The sequence below is a fragment of the Epinephelus fuscoguttatus genome, linkage group LG6 (assembly GCF_011397635.1).
Source record: "Epinephelus fuscoguttatus linkage group LG6, E.fuscoguttatus.final_Chr_v1".
Lineage (NCBI taxonomy): Eukaryota > Metazoa > Chordata > Actinopteri > Perciformes > Serranidae > Epinephelus > Epinephelus fuscoguttatus.
Window position 1 is genome coordinate 7353581 of NC_064757.1, and position 23162 is coordinate 7376742.

The 23162-nt window shown below is 39.2% G+C and overlaps 2 protein-coding genes across 2 annotated transcripts in view; one reads left to right on the plus strand and one right to left on the minus strand.

Annotated features, from left to right (window-relative positions):
- Nucleotides 1-570: 570 nt before the first annotated feature.
- paxx (PAXX non-homologous end joining factor) lies at nucleotides 571-5777 on the plus strand. The gene is made up of 7 exons (XM_049579925.1): nucleotides 571-742; nucleotides 1689-1749; nucleotides 1839-1888; nucleotides 2100-2284; nucleotides 2481-2531; nucleotides 5272-5365; nucleotides 5458-5777. The coding sequence occupies exons 1-7, from the start codon at nucleotides 630-632 to the stop codon at nucleotides 5504-5506; spliced, it is 603 nt and encodes a 200-aa protein (XP_049435882.1). The 5' UTR covers nucleotides 571-629; the 3' UTR covers nucleotides 5507-5777.
- Nucleotides 5778-11066: 5289 nt separating this feature from the next.
- abca2 (ATP-binding cassette, sub-family A (ABC1), member 2) overlaps nucleotides 11067-23162 on the minus strand; it is a 116198-nt gene continuing 104102 nt past the window's right edge. The window contains exons 40-48 of the mRNA XM_049579178.1: nucleotides 18001-18121; nucleotides 17698-17876; nucleotides 17036-17177; nucleotides 16816-16950; nucleotides 12925-13028; nucleotides 12719-12811; nucleotides 12266-12368; nucleotides 11334-11471; nucleotides 11067-11252 (exon numbers count right to left, since the gene is read on the minus strand). Coding sequence (XP_049435135.1) covers nucleotides 11067-11252; nucleotides 11334-11471; nucleotides 12266-12368; nucleotides 12719-12811; nucleotides 12925-13028; nucleotides 16816-16950; nucleotides 17036-17177; nucleotides 17698-17876; nucleotides 18001-18121 — 1201 coding nt within the window. The remainder of the gene's footprint in view (nucleotides 11253-11333; nucleotides 11472-12265; nucleotides 12369-12718; nucleotides 12812-12924; nucleotides 13029-16815; nucleotides 16951-17035; nucleotides 17178-17697; nucleotides 17877-18000; nucleotides 18122-23162) is intronic.

A 23162-nucleotide genomic window follows, 5' to 3' on the forward strand; every position in this document is an offset into this window, starting at 1 on the left:
ACTTCATTACTTTCAAAACACATAAAAGTGTCTTTGTCCTGCAAATGAATTGTTTGCCCAGTTTTTTCTTGTCATATAAAGTTGAACATCCACCTATATACAGCAATAAAATAAGTGGCAGACTGTTTCTTTTTCGAGGTCACACAAAGTTCAGAAAGTACAAGACAACTCTATAATGTCTTTTTTGCTGAATATATGATACAAAACTTATAAGGAAACCTCTTTAACCTTATTATTAGGACAGAATTTGTCCCCTGCATTTTCTGCTAATTAATTTCACCATAAAGCAGAGCCTAAAAATATTTGGGACAGAGTTACAGTTTGCATGTGATTACTTATGTATTTATTTGAACGTTTATTCTGGGTAACATCAACTTATGCCTCTACTAGATGTGACCATGATGACTGAATCATCGATCACTGAACCTCATTTGAGAACAAACCCGTACGTACATACCTGTGGGACATACGTATCGTTGACTACGTGCCTTTCTGGGTCCCACGGCCAAAGAGCATGCTCTTTGCCAAGGCATCACGTGGTAGACCCGGAAGCTTTAAGCCTCAGCGACCGGCGCTGTTCCTGCGGGTTTGTTGTGATTCCTCTGTCTTTGTCAGCAGTGGTCGAAACTATGGAGGGAGACATGGATGTGTCCCAAACAGCATACTGCACTGTGTTAGACAAAAAGAAGCAGTCTAAATTCCTCTGCTATACACGCAGGAAAAACGGGATATTCAATATTTGGTGAGTCGAAGGTTGCGTTAATGTTTCCCACTGAACGGAGAGTAGCCTACACCAAACCAATGTCCCTTTAACTCCGACAGTTTATTTCCCCTGTGCTTACTAGGAAAATTACTTTTGTGTTAGAGTATAAAAGGACGTAAACTGAATTATTGGTAGCCTCTTGTTACAACGGCATAAATATTACCTATAGTCCACCAAGCAGCGTGGAAATTCCACATAATACTGGCAGGTCGGGTCGGTTATAGGCGAGTGTGCAGTTCTTGGACTAAACATATTCCACTTCTCTGGCTGACAAACGTCATCAAGTTGTAACTAGGTTTTCTCATCATTTTTATTTCTTGATTTATTCATATTTGCTCATAAATATGTGGAAATGTGTCTGTGTTTGTCACTGCTTTGACAATCCTTTGTTCTTGTCATGTCTGCTTTGTAAAGCACTTTGTAATTGCTTGTTTTGATGAGTTATGTAGAAATAATGTTTATTGTTATTATTAATATTAAGATTATTATTATAAACCACACTAGATATGTTTGTTAACAGGTTCAACATTCATTGCACAACTTGAGACCAATAGCCTACATTCTAGGGCTGGGTGATACAGCGAGCTTACTGCAGAATATTTAAATGTAGTTTTTGCTGTTCCTTAAAATACATAGTAGGGTACTCAGCAGGGTTAGAAATTAGCCCCAGACACCAGTCAAATGTTAGTAAAACATGCCAGTGAATACAGCAAAAATGAATCCAGTCTGATATCCAGAAGATTATCTTGCTTGAAAAGCCCATCTTTACATGTAGACCTTGTCATGAAGATGTTTGTTCACTCTTAACGTTATTTTTGAGACCACGTGATGAAGTATGTTGTGTTTTTATGTCAGTGTGTCCATAAGATCAAGTATGATGTAATTTAACTGTTTTCCTTATAATGTTTTTGTTCATCTCATGGAGTTTGACAGATGCTGCAGATGTTTGGATCACAGAGTACACCGAGGACGCATTGAACCAGTTTGTAAGTTTCAGCTGCAGACCGCCATGATTTTCACTCAGTGCATCAGTAAAGGTTCTGACTTTGTTCCCTCCCTCTACCTGTTTGTTTAGAGACAGAGGTTTGCCTTGAAATCTATGGAGGATTATATCCTGAAACTCAGGTGAGATTACAATCTGTCATCCTTTAAAACCACTCTGTTACATGACTGCTTCCTAGCAAGGTGCTAGGATTCAGCAGTGCCACTGAAACTGCACAGCCAGCAGCAGAACATTCTCTGTATTGACACGTTAGAGTGTGCGTGTATGTGTGAGACCAATCATTAAACAATTATTTGGAAACTGAGGCTGAATATTCCCCTGTGTCTTCCTCAGGTCGGCTTGTGGTAGTGGGGACGTGTCGGTTGAGGTGTGTGACACCAGTGCAGAGCTCCGTGTGAGCTCCAGTCCAGGTGACCTGAGTGTGACCCTGTCCAGGCTGGAGGGCCCACAGGCCACACAGGAACTGAAGGAGCTGCTGTTTAGGATGGCTGACAGCCTCACTCAGCCTGACAGAAAATGTACTTTGTCCTTGTGACTCATTGCAGTTTCACAGAGTGTGAGATTTGAGCTAATAATATTAATAATAACAATAATAATGATATAATAACAGTACCTTATCATTCCCCTGATGGAAATGAATTTCATGTTATAGGAGCGTATGCAGAGTCTCTCTGGAATCAGTGCTGACTGTGTCTTATCATCCCTCCCCTCCAGGTGAATCCCCCTCTGTCAGTCCAGTAAAAAATCACCAAAGGCAGTTTGCAGGTATGTTTTTAAAGCTGTATAACAATGGATGTAATTTCCACAGGGGATGAGAGGTCTTTTTTTCTGCATGTACAGTGAATATAAAAAGTCGACACAGCCCTGTTAAAATACCAGGTTTTTGTCATGTAAAAAAATGAGACCAAGATAAATTATTTTAAAAACTTTTTTGACCTACATTTGAAAAACAAATCTTTTAGAGTGAAAAAATATAAAAAATTAAAAGGTTATTATAACCTGCTTGCATAAGTGTGCACACCCTTAAACTAGTACTTGGTTGAAGCACATTTTAATTGTATTACAGCTTTTAGTCTTTTGGGGTAGGAGTCTGTCAGCATGCCACATCTTTACCCACTCTTCCTGGCAAAAGTGCTCCAACTCAGTCAGATTGGCATCACAGGCATATCTTGTGCACACCCTTATTCAGGTCACCACACAGACAACATTAACCTTACAGTCAGACACATTTTATTTAGCCTTTGTACTTGAGGTGACAGGTCTGCTCAGCAGCAGCAAACTGATATGATGCTGACTTACATGAGAATTCATGTAAAATGGAGGTTGAACCATGAACATAAATGGATGTGAGTGTGTGTTTCCTGCCTGAAACTGTCAGGAAACTGTCCGACTTCACCGCAGCTTTTTGTCACCGCCTCCTGCTGCAGCTGCCTGCTCTCATCTACCTTCCAGGCAAGGCACAGCTCATCTTGAATGAGCCTACTGTCTCATAACATTAGGCCCTGAGCTTTGACCCTATTGCTTTTACATCAGGTACCTTGGAGATAAAACAAACACCATTTACCGAGTTCTTCAGAGATGAAGACCAACCCAGAGTCTGTTGTTAATTTGCAATGTATGTAGTTTAAAGTTATAACTGGCCAGGTTGTAGATTCTAACATATTTGCAACAGTGAAATAACATCTGCAGTTCTCTGTCATTGTTATTTTCATAGTTGTGTTGTTTTGTTGTTTGTAATATTTTTAATTTAATTAATATTTCTATTATTACTATTTGACTAGTCATCAGTTAGTCAAATGCACCATCATCCATCATTGTGACTCCTTACAGCTGTCAATCAGCTGTCATCTGTTTTGTGTCTCAGTCGATGTGACGTATCGTCTGCTGTGCAGTCGATTGTGGGTCAGAATAGCCCAAAAAGAATGCTGGCTACTGCAAAATCAGACGGGATGTAGTAGAACATTCTGGTATTTTTGGCATACTAATGAAGACCTAGGAGGCACAACAAAGTAACACCATATCTTCCTCTTTGGGTTTTATTGGTGGTTGGCAAATCAGCTTCCAGGCACATTACTGCCACCTACTGGAGTGGATCACCCCACCTTTCAAAGTTTGTTTTTTGTCTCCCACAATTTTTACAGCTTCAGTTTGATTTATTTACTCACTTAAATCTCCCTAAATACTGTCCTTTAACTGTCAAAATCCAGAAAAGAGATAAAAACTGTTATATTGTCATCTGGGTTGACCTCAGTTAGTAGGGATGCAGGATATTTGAATTTTTCAGATATCCAATATATAACAATTTACTTACAACTTACTTTGCCGCTAACAGACACAAGTATCGATATATCCACTTTTTCCCCCCACCCAATTTCATATCATGCATTCATACTCTTATTGTGATGGCCCACCTGCAGATGGAGACATGAAATAGAATGCTTCTCAGTGTATGTAATATTCATTCATTGTGAAAAGTAAAAAAATAAAAAGCCATGTTGGGCAATTCTAATAGTTAATTTTAAAGCCAATATGGGCAGATACCAGTGATGTACCAATATCATCAGCATTTTGGCAGATTCCAATATTTCATTTCAAAGCCAATATCAGCTGATACTGATGATGTGCCTGTATTATTGTGCATCCCCATCAGTTATTACTGTACAGTATGTTGCGCTCTGTTGACATTGTTTGCACCTGATTTAAACTACACTACATGCAGGCTGGCGGCAGCTACCATTGAAAACACCAAGGTTATGTTTTCAGTATTATTTTTGGCACTAATTCCTTTGATTAAAGATAATCGGAAAAGCAATTCATAACCAGCATCTGAACACTGGAAGAATATGATTTTGTGGGACTGAATTGATGTTAATCTTGTAAAAGTTAAATAAAAGTAGACATTGGCATTTCTAAATTATTTTGTTTGTGCATGAGGATTGGAGTGGTCTTAATGTGTTATTTTATAGATAGACAGAAATGTACACTGTGAAGCCTGTTAAGTTGAACTTGAAAAAACAATCTAAGAAACAGATAGCCTTGAGAAAGGTACAGTAAGTAAAAATAACTGTTCATATTAAGTTTATGAGTAAACTTTATGCTTGCTTTTTAACTATAGATTTTTTTTTTAATGTAAGATCAGATTTTACAGTGTTGTGTAATGTAAATATATAAATCTGAGGATCAAAGTTCATTCTACACTTTGGAAAGTTTTCGACGAAATAATTAAACTCCACTCCACTCTCTAGCTTTTGTTGAAGCTTACAACTGAATCTTGGTGGACTTCATCAGTGAATGGAGTTGGCTATGTTATTATCATGTGACAGTATACTGATTAAACAGTGTGACCATCTGGATTACTCTGAGCTTGTAATACCATCGATCAAAAATAAAATCAGATCAATTCAAATAAGGGAACAGTTCACCTGAGGAAAAATGAACACGCTGGTGAATTGTTGATGGTGTTGGCAGTTTGGTTTCCCAGCTTACAGAGATATTTTTTCTGCAGAGTTTGAGCCTCAGCAGCAGCAGAATTGTGCTTCATCATTGATGACGAAGAAACGACTTCCAGGGGCCTCTCTCATCAACCCAGGAACTAAAAAGTACAATGCCTCTCTCAGAAACTTCTCACAGTAGCCATGTTATTCTGATCTCTGCAAATATACATCAGCGACTGTTGATCCTTTCTTTGCAGGAAGAGGCAGGCGACCGGCGTGGCCTTTGATGAAGTAGATGAAGACTGATCCTTCAGACAACACCAACACTTTTTCTCCTCCATGTTATCATGTTGCTGCTGCACAACCAAACATGAATGTTCTTTTAATCTACTAACACAGCATTATGAAGTTAATGTATACTTTTTAAAATCATAGAATGTGTAAATATTTGTTTTTATGTCATACAATATCAGTGAAAACTGGACAATGATATTTAATAGTATTTTAATGTCTGTAGCTTTTATGATTCTAGGTTGAATTTAATTTGGAAATGAAATAAAGAATGAGTTGCAACAAATTAGTTTTGAATGTGTATAAAACAAGTGCCAGTGGACAAATTATTCCTGAAATAAAGGTTTTGCATTTTCAGAAACATGCAGACAAATTATGTGCAAGGCCAAATACTTTGTTATCCAGGGTCCATCTCCAAATGCTGTCGACACTTTTCTTGCTCTTACCCCATTTGGGGCTGTTTTTGTTCTATATGACTTTACTCAGGAATGAAATCATCCTGCATGAATGAATTTATTCTGTGGAGTCTTCTTTAAGCATGTCCCACTTGATTTGTCACGTTTCTCTTAGGCTGCTGAAGTCCCATGCTGAAAGCAAAATACATTTGGAACAGCAAGGTTTTCACATAGCAACATGAGCACAACCATCCAGTGAAAAGCAAAATCCAGAAAAACAAACAAACTGTTTAACTGTTGAATTATTCATGAGCTTCAACACTAATATCGAGAGTTTGTTTTGTTCAAATGAGAATCTGATGATGCTTCACATCTCCCATATAAAACAGAGCGGTTAGTGAAAGTTATTAATTCATGAAAGTAAGTATTTGCAATTATTTTTCTATGATTGCACCTAACTCAAGTTGTCACTGGGGACATAAGTTACCTCTTAATTGTTTGACTCCATAATAGATTTATGACATGTTTGTTTCTGAATTTGAATAGATCCAACTTAAACTCAAAAGTCATCCCACTGATGTTTAAAGGCTCAGTGTGCAGGATTTAGGGGATTATATTGACAGAAATAATAATTTGTTAGTGTAGAATCATAGGGAGCGGGTCCTCATCCATGGAGACAGCCATGTTGCACTGCCATGTTTCTACAGTAGCCCAGATTGGACAAACCAAACTCTAGCCTTAGATAGCGTCATTTGTGTCTTCGCACCGGCCATTGGAGCCACTGGAGAGGGGCTAAAGAGCCACATGCTGCTCCAGAGCCACAGGTTGCCGAGCCCTGGTCTATGGGGAAAATGCCTTTTTGCCCGCAGGACTTTTTTTTCACTGCAATAGCGCAAGCAGCCACTGGGAAAAACTGAAAAGCAAGGCATTGGGCCCATATAGCACTATAGCACTAGAGACTTCAGCTGCCTGAACCAATTGTGTCAGGTTAAGCACTATGTTAACTTGAATAGGGATAAAATAGGGATGCATGATATTTTTTGCTGATACCAGATAACCGATATATTCATTTTTTTTTCCCACCTGATTTTAGTCATCATCAAGTCTCTTCTGTACTTGAATTAACATCATATTATGCATGCATAGTCTTGTAGGATGTCAGATGGAGACATGAAATACAATACTTTTCAGAGTATGTAATATTCATTCATTGTGCCAATTAAGAAAAAGCATGTTGGTTGATTAATTCTGAAGCCAATATCAGCCAATACTGATGTCATGCTGATATTATCATGCATCTCAGGGATAACATGATTTTATCTTGCAGCTCTTCTAGACTTTCCAAATATTATCAGACCAAATAGATAGTGATAGTGATAGGTCTGGGTATACAGTATTAGGGTATACCAAGGTATTTAGAAATCCAGACAGTGTGATTTTTAATACTATTAAATATACAGACTCTTTTTCTATTAGCTTCATACTGGAGAGGCTGTACAGGGGATGTTTTGCATGTAGTACACACCGTACACCACCAGAGGTCAGTGTGGCGCAAGACACAGCTGAGCTGACAGTAAGTGGTGGAGATAAACGAAATGGAACTGACTGTAAACAGCTGGCTTGTGTCATGACAGCATATTTTTTGAGACATTTTGTGAGTTTTTGTTTTTGCGAGTTTCTTTTGTGCATTTATTATATTATAAAAGTTGAGAGAGTTTGGGGAAAGTAGCCAAAGTAGTGCCATATACTAAAACTGTCATTTACCGTACAACGCGGTGAAATTCCAGGAGGGTATGACGGTATGAAAAATTGGATACTGTCTGAGCTTTATAGTGACTAATTTTGAAAATTTGTCCAGTGATTTACAGACATCTCTTTCCCAGTTTAAGTCTATGGAAAAAAGTATTTCTGGGCCCAGTAGCATCACGTGATGGTTATACTGTTTGACCTCACACACCTCCTGGGAGCCTGGCCAAGATATTTAGAAGACCCGGAATGGCTGACCAATCAAAGCACACTGGGCGTTTTTGGGAGTTATTTTCATAGTTATGTCTTTTTGTTGTTTGTAATATTTATGCTTAGTTTGTTCACTTAAACAATTATTATTCCTGATATTACTATTCATCAATTACCTGAATGTGCTGTCATCCATTATTGCAACGTCTGACAGCTGTCAGTCTGCTGCCAAACACTGTCAGTGTCAATCAGCAATTATCTATTTGCAGTTGATGTGACATATTGTCCGCTGTGCAGAGGATTGTGGGTCAGAATAACCAGAAAATCATGCTGTATCACACACTGCAAAATCAGACCAGATATAGGAGAACATTCTGGTATTTCTGGCATACTACATTTGGCACACTATGTATTTGGACAAACTAAATCTGCCATATTAAATAGTATGGTAGCATGGGTACTGGAACACACAGAAAGTGTTTTCTGACCGTTAAAGCATGTGAACATGTTTTAGTAGAAACCTCAAGTACAAGTATGAACCAGAGAATGTGCAAAATAGATCCTCTTTAAATATGTTTGATAATTTTGTTTGTTTTGGCTGTATTTAATAATAGAATTACTAATTCAAATAGTTCAGCAACCATCTTCCCTCCAGATTTACATTCTGAGTTGAAAAAAGAAATCACAACAGTCAGTTTTCCTTGTTTAATGAGAACCCCTTCAAGTAGGAAAACAGCCCACCAGTGCCATAATAATCACCAAAAATATGACTGCAATTAGCTGTGAAAGAAGTAGTGAAACAGTAATTATTTTTGACAGGACAGGTTACAACTCAATTATCACAAAACTCATGAGAGAGACCAGTTAAAACCACAAGCCAACATACAGTCAGAGAAACATCCAGGCTTTTTTTAAATGTGGATATTTTGCACATTTTGAGTTCTCCAAATTCCATAGAAAATTACAAATACATCTGCAAATCATAAAACATGTATTGTACCCAAGTTAAAACAATAGATTATTCTGATCTGAGAGTTCCCTTTAGTATCACAGTGATGGTAGTGCAGTTATTGTCAGGGAATATAAGCAGAGTTCACTGCAGTTTCAGACTGTTAGATTGCTGATTACCTTCACTGGAGATGGAGTTATTATTGTTATTATAATACACTGTGTCCGGTTTATAGAGGATCTTCTTGGCAGAGTCCACAACATAATGATATGTTAAAAGCACAAAAGAGAGCATTCAGTAGAAAGAGACCAAATGTACAGTGTCAAAACAAGTTGATAGAAGGGAGGCACCATCAGGACAATAACCATGCCATGTACATTCTGTCCATGTCTCTGACATCAAGTTCAAAGAAAAGGCCAAAAGCTTGCACACCTGGCACTTCCCAAGGTGCATTTCACTAAATCCTGTTATTGCAAAATAAAGCACACACTTCAGTCCAAAGCTGCTTCGATATCCAAAATAAACCATTCTTCTTGCCACAGAAAAATAGACTGTATTACATTACCAATGGGAATCAACTTCATCACAGCATGCTCTCAAGGCAGGTCTAGTTTGGTACAGTAACAAGGGCCCACTCTGGTTACATGAGGCCCTTTGTCAGGGAGTGCGTACAACCAGCTCAAAGTAGCCTGTGCTGTCAAACACTTGGTTTTTAACATATCACCAATGATATGTTCATTCACTAACAAAAGTAGCTAGCCTACTATATTCATCGGCCATTTAGTGAGATACATTCTCAAAAAAAAAAGAAAAAAAAAAAAGGAGACATTCCAAAGGGACGAAGTCTTCAATCCAAATGCAAGCACTCCTGCTGCTGTGTCCCTACCTACAGGCTGGACTCTGCAGGTCATTTCCTCCGTCTGGATGATCTGACCGAAACCACCTCAGTCCCTCCTGGGATTAAAAATTTGAGGCTGGAATACTGAACTACTGGTCCTATGTTCCATGGTGCAGAGAGTTTTGGTCCTCTTCAGGGTTAAATCAGCAGCTCTGTTCTCCCTCCAGGCCTCAGAGCTCAGAAAGACGGGTTTGAGTTCCCCCCCTCTGTCATTCTCCTTGTCTCTGCTCTTAAAGTGTCTCGTTTCAACAGAGAGTGTCTGTGTTAAAGGAGAGCTGTACCTGCCAACACACACACACACACACACACACACACACACACAGGTTATTTTGTATTTTCAGAAGAATGGACAAACCAAGGGTGTATTCTGCCAGGGCTCCATACCTGACTAGGCCTCAAAGGTTTAAGTGATTCATAGGGTTTTTTCATTGGCATTTTTGGCCATGTTGAGCCAAATCATGCCACATTGATTTGCGTTTCCATTGCCAATTAAGCGCACCGAGTCATGCCCTAGATGGACCATCTCCACAGTTGGGTAAAAGCACCTGACTATCTTCCAGCAGGTTGGGATGATGTCAGATGGGCTTATTCACAATTTGGTGATGACTTTTTGACATGTTAAAATAACCTCTGCTGCTATTGCAAGACGTTAGCAGATACTTTTCAGTTTCAGCTGCATCTTAAAACCAGAATTACCACATCACAGTTGTATGCCTCTGTGAACCAGTCAAGTTGCACTTAAAAATTAAATCCATGTCTGTGAAAACATGAATGATTCCCACACATCAATTCGGTATCTGACCAAATGTCTCCCCTTCTTTTCCTGAGATTTGACATTGGGTAATGGTAAGAAGAGTTTTGTCATAATTAGCATATGAATTCCTGGGTTATGGCCATGAACATGTTTTGTTAGGTCACAAGATGACCTTGTTCAGTTCATTGTTGAGTCCAAGTGGACATTTGTGCCAAATATGAAGAAATTCTCTCAAGGCATTCTTGAAATATTGCATTTGCTGGACGGATGAACAATCCGAAAACATAGGCCACACACAGGCCACAGCTATTGCTTGTGCAGATGCATAAAAAGCAACAGCGGCCAGAAAATGTATGATGATAAATAGCTGGCTACCAGGAATTCAGAGCACATGAGTTGTCCAGACAAGGTTCTCACATGGAGGGGGCTGAGCTGGTGGCTAGCAGCTAATGGTGCTAACTCTATAAACAGCACTAAACAACGGCAACAGTGCTGACAGAGCTAACAGTGTTAACCAGAGGGAAGTGCATGGCAGGCATCGTGCTTCCATGATGACACTGTTCAGATTTCAGGGGTATCCTTCATTTAAGAGCAGCAGTGATGAGCTCGCCAGTGGGATACATTCATGCACTTACATGCATGTGCAGCTCCTCTGGCGCTTCGCTAATCAGAGCGTTGAGCTCCGTGTTGGCTGGTCGAGACTTAAGCAGGTTGAGGATGCGCTGCAGGGGGGACTGTCCACCAGCTGGGGGCGACACCTCCTGCTGCTCCAGGTTATCACTCTGCTTTTTGGCAAAGTTGACAAACACCTGCAAAGAAAAAACATTTTTTCTTTTCCTTTTCCTTGTTCCTGCATTAAAATTGAAGCAGAGTGTTGCATGTTGACCCACGTTGTCCAGAGTGGTCTGACTGACGGAGTAGTCTTCGATGCCCAGCACCTCCACCACCTGCTCCATCTTACTGAAGACCTGAGCCAGGGAGATCCGCTCAGACTTTAACTGGTACTGGACCTTGGTGTGGTGACGTTCCTGCAAATGTGACAACAGGTGACTTAATGTCTGAATATGCTCAAAAGATGGAGATAATAATTCATCAAACTTCACTCTGCTCTCTGCAATGTTAAAAATATTGTCCAGGAAATATGAAATGGAAATATCAAACAAGACACAAACCAACAAATATCTTCTGTAGCACGATTGTTTGAGGGCAGGGCTTACACAAAGAGGGAGGGGGTGTTTAAACATTTGGGGATGGGATTTTAAGCTGCAGTATGCTGTTTTTGGTCCCAGCAGACAGGGGCTCCTGGCACAGACCTCAAGTTGGCCGTTGGAGCAACTCAAATTCAGCAGTCACAGTGGGCTGGTGGCCAGCGCTGGCTGAGTTCAAGTTACTGAATCTGCTGACTGGAAGCAAAAGTCCATCACAGGCTAGATTTTCTGAAGCCTGAAAACAGAGCCAAGAGGATGTACAGCAGTCTACCTTTATTTATACTACTTAAATTATGATATGCTCAATGTTTAGTATGGAATTCTTGCCCAATGAGGGAAATAATAATTCATCAAACTTCAGCTTTAATCCTTGGAGTTTAAATAATATTGTCCAGGAATGAATGAATGAATGGGGTGATATGCAGTGTGCAGGATTTCATGGTTTTGTCACAGTTACGTTTTTAATCCAGTGCACCCGACCATAAGACTTTCTGGACTCTGTGGTCATCAGAAAAGAAAGAATATCAGGCAGCAGTGACCGACCTGATGGGAGACATTCATCAACTTTTCTTTAGGGCTCAGTACACAGGACAGAGGTAGTTGCAGTACTCTACCTTCAGCACGGCCTCAGGAAAGTTTCTGTTGAAGAATCGAACCACCTCCTTTACATTAGAGCTGCTCTTGGTCCTCACTGTGATCATGTAGCCATCCCCAAACCTGGAACATGATCACAGGAACGTGATTGTTTTAAGCTACAGTCTCTGTTTGTCTTTGCCTGTCTGTGGCACAGCAGCCTTTAGTATTGATAGGCTATCACTTGTGATGTAGAACCAATCAAATAGTGTTGTGGGTGGGACACTGAGCAATGACAGTTTGACAGAGGCAAATGACAATAAAAAGGCCATGTATAACAACAACAACAACAACAACAACAAAGGCGCTATATAAATGCAGTCTTTTTTACCAGAAAAGGACTGCCAGCTTTTGATATCAACTCCTTTTTAAAACAATGCAGATTCGAGCACATCTATAAATCACAAAGGAAGGTGGATCGTAATCCTCCTAACCTGTTCTTCAGGTGTTGGATACTGCCCAGGCATTTAAACCTGCCGTTCACCATGATGCCCAGTCTGGTGCACAAAGCCTCACACTCCTCCATGCTGCAGAGGACAGCATCAAATCACATATTAGGTACACTATGATGAAGAAGATGTGAAAGTAAGCATCAACAGTGAAAAGTATTCCACTCATTGTTGGGACTGAGGTGTCTCACCTGTGTGACGTCAGCACTACAGAGCGTCCAGTCTTGATAATGTCCAGGATTAAATTCCAGAGGAATCTGCGAGCCTTTGGGTCCATGCCAGTGGTGGGCTCATCCTGAAAAACCCCAGTTTACAAAGTAAAAGGTACAACAATGATACTGTATTTACAGTTTACACTTATTGTATGTTGCCCTTCTACCATGCACACATGAAACTGACACGTTTCCCAGGATCAAATCCCCAAATTATACACATGAAAGAATGATTCCTGTTTGTCCATCATTTCTATCAGTTATGATAACATCGTACTCACAAAGGTACTAGCTGAGATCTAGGAGCACGCTGACATCACTAAAAACAAGTCAAATTTGAAAGTTGAGCTTACAGTGAGCTCATTTGAAATTGTGGCAATAATGCCTCATTGCACAGGAAACCACTGATCTATAAACTGCTATGGATGTTTACTGCTTGTTTGGGTGACAATGTTCCTGTGTGCCACATTTTTCTTTTCCACATAAGTTTGACTATCCCGGGGTTAGTCCTGGAGGTATTTCCAACATGTTTGATTGTCTCCCATTAAAAAATATATTTGTTATTATATATTATATATATATATATATATATATATATATTATATATATTATTATATTTGTTCACTCCACAAAAGCTGGCCAAGTTCTCTCCCAACCACTCACCCAACTGTACATATTGTTCTCTGGGAACCCCAGGCACATACCTTCATATAATGTGGGACTGTACTGAAATCAATGCCTTCTGGCGATCAGTTTTATCGCTGTTGTCTACCACTATTGGAAAAACTCTACCCTTTACACCTACACTGATTTTGTTAAATGATGATTCTGAATGTCATCTTTCAGATTCTCCTAGCCGGCATCACTGCAGCAAAAATTGATAGCAATCAGATGGAAACAACCTCAGATACTTAACATCCCACAATGGCACATCGTTTGTGGATATTTTATACTTGGAGATCTCAGTTGCAAAAATACATGGTGCCAAACAGGAGAATGTAGCAGTTCTGGAACAAGTAAGAGAGCAGATCAAAGCACTATTGAGTTCATAACTAAGACAACATACATAGAATATCTTGGATAATGGAGGATCCTTCCGCTTATAAAATGGCTCTAATCCCCTTCCTCAAAGCTTTCCCCCTCTCCCCTTTTGCTTGTTTATTTTTTTTTTTTGTTTTTTTTTTTAATTTTTATTTTATTTTATTTTATTTTTTGTTTGTTTGTTTGTTTGTTTTTTCTCCTTTTTTTGTTTTGTTTTTTCTCTCTTTCTTTTCTTGTTTTTGTACTCTATGTCCTTGTCCTGTCTTGTATCACTGTGGACTGTGGTGTTATTGTTTGCACGTTGTATATGCAATACTTCATTATCTGTATGAACTGTTTGGTAATTTCTAAATCAAATCAAATGAAATAAAAAGTTGATCACAAAAAAAAAAAATATATATATATATTTGGTCTGTTGTCAGGTCTACCTATTTCAAATACATGCAACATTTCCATCCAAATGAGTCAAGTACTTCTAACATAAACCAAAATAGTGCTATTCATGTAAATGAATTAAATAAAACTGAGATGAACAGACTATGAGAATTCATGCAATTATAGCTCATACAATGTATCTAATTTTTTGGATATAGTTTATGTAATTACTGTTAAGAAATTCTGTGTATTTCAATTGAAATGCATAAACCTGACAAAATATACCGAATAATTTCTTTGAGTCATGTTCCTTGTCCTGGCAGACTTACATTTTTTCCCTAGATCTTTAACTTGCTGAGCACGATGTTGTGTTTAGAGTCTATCCAGGGCAGTTTTAGGCTTAGGCAAGCTAGGTGGTTGCCTAGTGCGCCCTCAGCTGGAGGGGCAGCAAAGAACAACAAAAATATTTTTTGTAGGGAGTAGGGTATAGCTACAGTAAAGGAGGCTGCAATTTCAGGAGCTAGTTTTTTTTTTTCGCCACAGCACACCTACCAAAGTGGATAACCAAGGACCACATTTCGATTTCAGACGACAGGCAACAAACAAGAGTGAGTACTAAAGGTGAATACAGTTTTATTTTGAAAGTTAACGTCGGCTTGCCAAAGTGTGCAATAAGTTTACATAACATTAGCTATGTATAATAAGCTTATGATAGTTTGCTGCAACTGCATTAGCTTTTTTTTTAAGCTACACAGATGTTACATGGACATTTAAGGCAAGACCTCCTTATTTAACCTGTAGGCCTACTGTGTTAATTTCACTATCAACACAGGTGGGGTTCACAGGTGGTTGTGGTCACTTATAATAAACCCCAATACTAATGACTATGTTGTCTGTGTTACTAATTCAGTGAAGTGGAAGAGTTTAGCAGAAGGATAGATAAGAAACTGACGACCATTCAACTGGTACTGTAAGTAGTGCTGTTACCTACTGCACTGTTTGAGGTCTGAATATCAAAGAGTCAGGAAAAGTAAAAATTCTGTTGTCGTTCTATTGTCTATGGTTTTTTTTCTCTCTCTCAGGAGTAGTTGGGGTTGGATATTATAGAATAGAATAGAATAGAGTAGAATAGAACTTTATTCATGCCCAAAGGGAAATTCATTTATTGTTGCTTATTGTTTTTTTGTATAAAGTGTGTATGTGTCTGTGTAAATACATATATCTTGAATCAGCTCCCAGAGTCATCCCTGTGTCTTATCTCTTTCTAATCTTTAAAAATATCTGGTTGAGATCTAGTCGAGACAGTTTTATCTATATCACACCAAATCATAACAGAAGTCTCTGTTAGCATCTCAGGGGACTTTTCACATGGAGGTCTAGACTGTACATGCAGTTTTTATTTTTCCTGAGTATACTTAGCTAATTCTGCTAATTAAACAAACTGCAAGTCTTAGCAACCAAGTTGAATTGCAAGGCAAAGTAGAATTTGATGGAGTAAGTCTTTAAAACCATAAGTAATTGGTAGAAAGTGGTATTTGGGTAGAATAAACCTTTAAAACAGCAAATAATAAAAAAGAAAATTGTATTTCAGTGGAAAAAAACTTTAAAACTGTAACAGAACGTATTTGAATGGAATACTGTCATGTTTGCACTTTTGCAGTCATTCAATTCAATAGGTGGCACTGTGGCGATAAACTAGGGTCCTAGAACAGCAGTCCTGAAAGTGCAGCCTCCTTTGATGCAGGGATCTAATATTGTTTGTAGGCCTAATTAATTTCAGACACCCTTCTTCTTTTCAATACCATCTCTGACATCCAATGCCCATATTACATTATTAAAAACCCTCCTGCTCACTGTGTGCTAAACACCTGTTGCTGACAGGAGACTAAAGACTGACAAACTGTTTAGAGGAACACATTGTTGGGGGCTGACAATCACTGTCCTATCATTAACTAAGATGGCTGGCTAACAGTTATTTTGTGACCTTGTGGTTCATTTGCTCACACTGCTGTTGAAGAATCATGTAGCAGGTTACTCATGTTTCATGCAAACATTATAATATAATGTAACAAGATCAGACTCATAACCAGGATATGGTTAGGCCACTGTGCACAGGCATGTCCTCAAATCCTGTCATGTAGTAGTAGTTAACTAAAGACAGCCTATAACAATAAATTATTACAGCCTGAAATTAGAATGAAAAAACAATGTTCAAAGCTGACACACACATTTGAGATCAAGACTAATACAGGCATTTTGATTAACATTTTGATGACCTGAACGCTGTCAGAATCAGCACCAATGAGCTCCATTAAAACACCAAAGGCACTGTGTTGTGAGTGAGTGAGCCTATCTAAAAATAAATAATTAAACGTTAAAATATTAAACGTTCTTTTAGTTTTTGTACTAATGCCAACTCACAGTGTACTCATGCAGCATATTCAAACGTCTTACCAGAAAGATGAGTGAGGGGTATCCAATCAGAGCGATGGCAGTGGAAAGCTTGCGTTTGTTTCCTCCGCTGTAAGTGCCAGCAGGCTTGTCTGAATACTTTGTCAACTCAAGCTTTTCTAATGCCCACTGCACTACCTAGAGGGGAGGAAGGGAGTTTGTGATGCTCCTCACAAATGTGGAAGTACAAACAAGTGTGTATGTATGAGTGTGTGAGACCCACCCTCTCCTGGTCTTTCCAAGGAATGCCACGGAGGCGAGTGTAAAGCTCCAAATGTTCCCTGGCTGTCAGGTCGTCAAACAGAGCATCAAACTGTGGACAGTAGCCAATACTCTGCTGCACGCGTAACAGGTCCTTTAGGATACTGCATACACACAAACACACATACACACACACACACACACACACACACACAAAAGAAGGATTTCTCAATGTCTCTATATCTTTAAGGAACTGTTTACCATTAAAACCATCTAGACTTCAGTCCAGAGACACAGCAAAATTAAATATCTGTTTCTGTCAATCTAACAGTGGTCCTGCAGCACCAAATTCATGCTAAGTGCACTATCCAAACATACATGGACACCCAAACGATCTGCTGGTTTCAGTTTTTCCATCACATGTTGAGACCTGGCTGGAGGGATTTGCTCCTATTCAGCCCCAAGAGCATCAGTGAGGTCCAACCCTGGTGCTGGCTGATTAGACCTGGCTCACAGTCAGCATTTCACCCCACTCCACTTAAATCGCTCAGCTCACTTTGGAAAGTACTTTGTAAACTTCACTGTCGAGCTCATAGCAGCCAATTTTTGACAGAAAATAGTGTGTGTGGAATATAACACTGGGTCGGGCATGGTTTAAACTCATGGTGTGAGCGGACCACTGACCTGTTTCCATTGATGAAGGCCTCTCCTCCAGTAGTACACTCATCTCCTGTTAGCATCTTGAAAGTGGTGGTCTTCCCGGCTCCGTTCACTCCCAGCAGTCCAAAACACTCACCAGGCCGGACGCCCAGACACAGCCGGTCCACTGCGAGAATACGACCCATCTTCCTGGATTTATACACCTGAACAAATATAGATACACATTAAAAAAGTTAGTGATGTTTGAGTTAAACATGCAGTTGTTTCTAAAAAAAACCCTGCAGCTTCTAGGGATTTTGTAAATGGTGATGAGCTGACTGGATCAACCTTTGTCAGGTTCTCGATCTTCAGCATGTCGTTGTCGGCGTCTCCTCGCAACACTCTTCGTCTCTCGCAGGCCACATCTACATCATCATCGTCGATAGGCTGGCAGCTGACTGGTACCCTCCTGGACACACAAGCTGTTTTCAGTTATGTCTGTGGTTTTCCTTTTCACCCACAGGCATGTTCACTGCACCTCTGACAGTGATAACCTAGATTAACGTATCTGTATATTTTACAGTCATAGTTGTATTTACATTTAACGTGGGCGTGTCTATGTTGGAAATTAGAAATCATCTAGTCTGCACACACTCTGTGTTGAGTTGTTACTAACTGATTCCACTTTATACTCCTTGTGTGTGTTAGTTTAGGTGCTAAAAAAATATACAAAATAATCTGTACCGAAATTGATTGTAAAATAAATGAAAATAAAATAAACATGTAATGCATAAGCTGTTTTTTTTTTGGTTTTTTTTTACATTTTTTATTTGGAAATCCAAACAAGTACAAAAATACAGTAAGTATACACATACATAAACATACACAGATACGATTAGCCACGCACACTGCCACCATGTTCATGCTTATTCACTACTGTCCGGTCATACAAGCTTGCTCCAGTGCAAGAGTAATATAAGTACACTATATTGTACACAGTAATTATTCCTTAGGGACATTATACATAATTGGAATGTAAGGCAAAGATTAACAGAGTACCAAAACCATTTGAGCCTTGACAAAGTTATAAAGTGACTTTCAATAGAGGGGGGAGGGAGAAGGAAAATAAATAAATAAAATAAAAAGAGTGGGGGTGTAAGAAAGAAATCACAACAGGGGACATGGGAAGGAGAAGAAAATAAATAAATAAATACACTTCACCAGTTCTATTAGTGAAACTGTGCATAGACCTACTGTGCTCTATATGATTAAATATCTTGAATTGGGAAATTTTATTACAGGGCATTAGGCAAAGTTTTGAGTTTACTTAAATGTGTCAAAACTGGGTTCCAAATGGAGAAGAATTTGTCACTGGATCCCCTAAGTGAATATTTAATCTTCTCTAACTGTATGAAGAGCATCAAGTAGCTTAACCACAAAGACACTTTAGGGGGGTGTTTTGATTTCCAGTGTAATAAAATTCTCCTGCGAGCGAGCAATGTTGTGAAGGCAATAATATTTTTGTGGCTTTTCCTAAATACAGAGTATTGGACAGCTGTGATTCCAAATATGGCTGCTGCTGCTGCACTGGGTTGGAAATCAGTATTAATTGCTTCAGATAGAAATTTAAAAATCATAGACCAGTAAGTTGTCAGAGCAGGGTATGACCAGAACATATGAGTCAAGTTGGTGGGAGTGTTCTGGCAACTGTCACAACTTGCATCTGAATCAAGGTACAACTTAGCTAATCTTGCTTTGGAGACGTGAGCTCAATGTAGAACTTTGAACTGTATTATACTCATGTACTATTGTTTACTCTTTGTAAAACACAGTTCCATTCATCCTCCTCCATGTCCTCTCCTAACTCAGCTGTCCAATTTGCCCTAATCTTGGCGAGGGTTATGTTTTCAAGAGAAGCTGTATAGTCATGTATCCTTGCAATTAGCCCTTTTGATCTAAAAGGAATCTCTAACATGTTATCTAAGCCTGACAAGCCTGACATATCTAAGCCTGATCTAAGCCTGACAAGCTTGGAAAAGTGGGGTCCTGGCTCTGAAGGAAGTGGCAGAACTGAAATTAACGGAATAGGCTGGACCTAGGAAGACTGAATTTGTGAGATAGGTCCTCAAAACTTGCAAATGTACCATTTATGTACATATACTTAAATTTAGAAATGCCTTGTCTTTGCCAAAGAGAAAATGCAAAATCTAATTTAGCCGGGGGGAAAAGGTGGTTATTGCATATAGGACTCAAGCCAAGACAGTGTTTAAACCCAAAGTTCCATCTGAACTGGAACCATATCATAAGGGTATTGATGATGACTGGATTAACAGTGAAATGTTTGATAGAAAGTGGAGAACTGGAGGTGACTAGGGCTGTGAGAGAGGATGAGGTACATAATACAGATTCAAAGTTACACCAATCTGTAGATGGAGAATGAAGCCAATACATTATTTTCTGAATATTTGCAGCCCGATAATAGTGACAAAGATTAGGAAGAGATAGGCCTCCCTGTGATTTAGGAATCTGTAGCACTTCTTTACGTATTCTAGGGGTCTTATTGTTCCATATGAATGAAATAAAAGCTTTGTCTATGGATTTAAAAAAGATTTAGGAAGATAAAGAGGGACACATTGGAACAAGTAAAGGAATTTGGGGAGTACATTCATCTTAATACAGTTAACCTTTCCTGCCAAGGACAGGTGAAGTGATTTCCATTTTTCCAAATCTAGTTTGACTTTCTCAATTAAGGGGAGAAAATTTTCTTGATAGAGATTTTGCATATCTCTTGTGATGTTAATGCCTAAGTATTTAAAGCCATGTCCAGACATTTGAAATGGTAAAACATTATCTGCAATTTGGAGAGCCAAGTTGTTGACAGGATGGCATTCGCTTTTACCAAAGTTCAGTTTATACCCCGAGAATGTACCGAATCTCTCCAGACCATGGACAATATGGGGTGTACTTAGAACTGGGTTTGAAACATATAATAATAAATCATCTGCATATAATGATAATCTGTGCTCTACTCCTCCTCTCTTAATTCCGCTTACTGATGGTAACGATCTAAGTGTAATGGATAAGGGCTCAATGGCTAGCGCCATTGGGCTGAGTGGGCGGCCCTGACGGGTCCCCCTTGACAGCTGGAAGTGTCGTGAACACTGATTATTTGTAACCACTGAAGCATAAGCTGTTTTTTAACCTACCTTAAAAAAATAAAAGAGAATTTTAAACACACATTCTTGAGAATTGGGACAAATCATGTCCTACCAAATAAGCCTTTAAAATTATGATTTATCAGCATACTAATTCTGTTTATGGTGTAAACAATTATTTTTAGAGGATATATGTAGATGGAATAAATATGATTTATAAAATATGATTATCGTTTTTTTAACTTCTAAATTTGCCCTGTTCTAGAAAACAGCCTTGTCATAGGCAAGAATTCACAGCGTCAAACAATTTAAAAATGTGTTAAAAGCCTTCAAAATCTAAAACTAATAGTATGTACAGATAACACTGGTGTCATTTTTCCTGAGTATACAGTGCTAATTCTGATAATCAAAGAAATTACAAGTCTTAGCAACCAATTTGAAATGTAAGGCAAAGTAGTATTTGTGGTCTTTAAAGGGACATTGTGTAACATTTTCAGTTTTTTATTGGCAAAAATTGATGTCTGCATTAATAAATATGTCATCACTGGTGTACTATTACCTCCACCAATAATCTGACTTATTCTCGTAAAAGGAGAATTTTGGATTTGTTTGTACATTGTGCGGGTAAGTCGTCTGTGGGGTTCCATTACGTTTCGCCATCTTGAGAATACACCCACCAGCAAGGGACATACAGCACCGCTTTCTGCGTTTTCGTTGAGAGCCAGGCCAGCACTGACTGAGAAGCTGAAGGAGAGGAATAAGAGGTGCTTCGCTACTACCCTGGCAAATTTGAAACAAAGTCCCACTCTTTGAGCATAATGCAGGACCATGCATATGCAGCATCATGGGAGACGGAATCCTTGTCGCCAAGAAAGCGCAAAAGGGAATAGAAAAGGCAGCGTGACCGGCAAATTAAAAAAAAGAAGGCCCACGTCAGGGTAGCCTTTCCCAGGTAGAGAGAGCTGCTGAGGGAGAATGGTAATGCAATCACAGGCCAGCGCCGCTGTTGGCTGTTAGCCGCTGTTAGCGGCCAGTCGCTAACAGCCTCATCCGTCTCCTCGCATCACTGTGCCGCTGTTAGCTGTTAGCCGCTGTTAGCGCTGGCCTGTGATTGTATTACCTTTCTCCTTCAGCAGCTCTCTTCACCTGAGAAAGGCAACCCCAGTGTTGACCCTTGTTTTTTAATTCGCCGGTCATGCTGCCTTTTTGATTCCCTTTTGCACTTTCTTGGTGACGAGGATTCATGATCCTGCATTATGCTCAAAGAGTGGGACTTTGTTATGCGGCAGTAGTGCCGCTGGCCACTAACAGCTGTTAGTGGCGCAGTAATGCGAGGAGAGGGATGAGGTGTGTGAGGTTGAGCCATTTGTCAGTTGTCAAAGGACAAGACATGATTGGTTTGTTTCAATTTACATCCGCCCCAACTGTCCTACGTTGTAAACACAGCCAGTATGGTGAGGAGGGGGTTTGTCAACTCGCGTCGCGTGTCTCTGTGTAGGAGCCTGAATGAATACTCCATGTAGTATCGGATGACATGGTTTGATCAGTGTTATCATAGCTTTTTGGTACACAGCGGCTACAGTTGTTGCAATATGTGTTTGAAACAGTGAGGCGCTAGAGTGCGCCATCTGTTTGAATGCAATATATGATTTCAACGTTAGATGGGATAAATTCCTACACACTGTGGCTTTAAACCGTAAGTAATTGGCAGAAAGTAGTATTTGGGTAGAGTAAACCTTTAAAACAGCAAACAATGAAAAAGAAAATTGTATTTCGGTGGAAAAAAACCTTTAAAACTATAACAGAAAGTATTTGAATGGAATACTGTCATGTCATACATTACTGCTATAATCATCTTTGTTTATTTATTTATTTTTTTTTTTTTTAATGAAAATTTTGGCCCTTTAAAGGTGTCACAGATTTTTGTCAACTCCATTAGATTTCTACAAAAAAATAATTTAATCAGGCATAGAATGAGTTAGCTATAATGTCACAAGGACTCCTGTCTAACTTCCTGGTCTCAAAAAAGGCTGGAATGCTTCATTGAATAATGTTGCTATCGGGTGTGTCTGAACCATAACAGGATAACACTGTAGCCCTTCTAAATCCAAACGAAATAAAAATTATGGTGTAAAATGAGTATTTTGTTTAGAATTAAGAGAAGTTTTAGCCACTTGAAAAATAACATGGCTTCTCACTACAACTGCTGTGAAATTCAGACAAAACTGAAGTTATTGTTCTTGGCCCCAAACACCTCAGAAACTAAAGTCTCCAAAAGTAGAACAGGAGCCAGAGCCTTCAGCTATCAGGATCCTCTTCTGTGGAATCATCTTCCTGTTTCGGTCCACGGGGCAG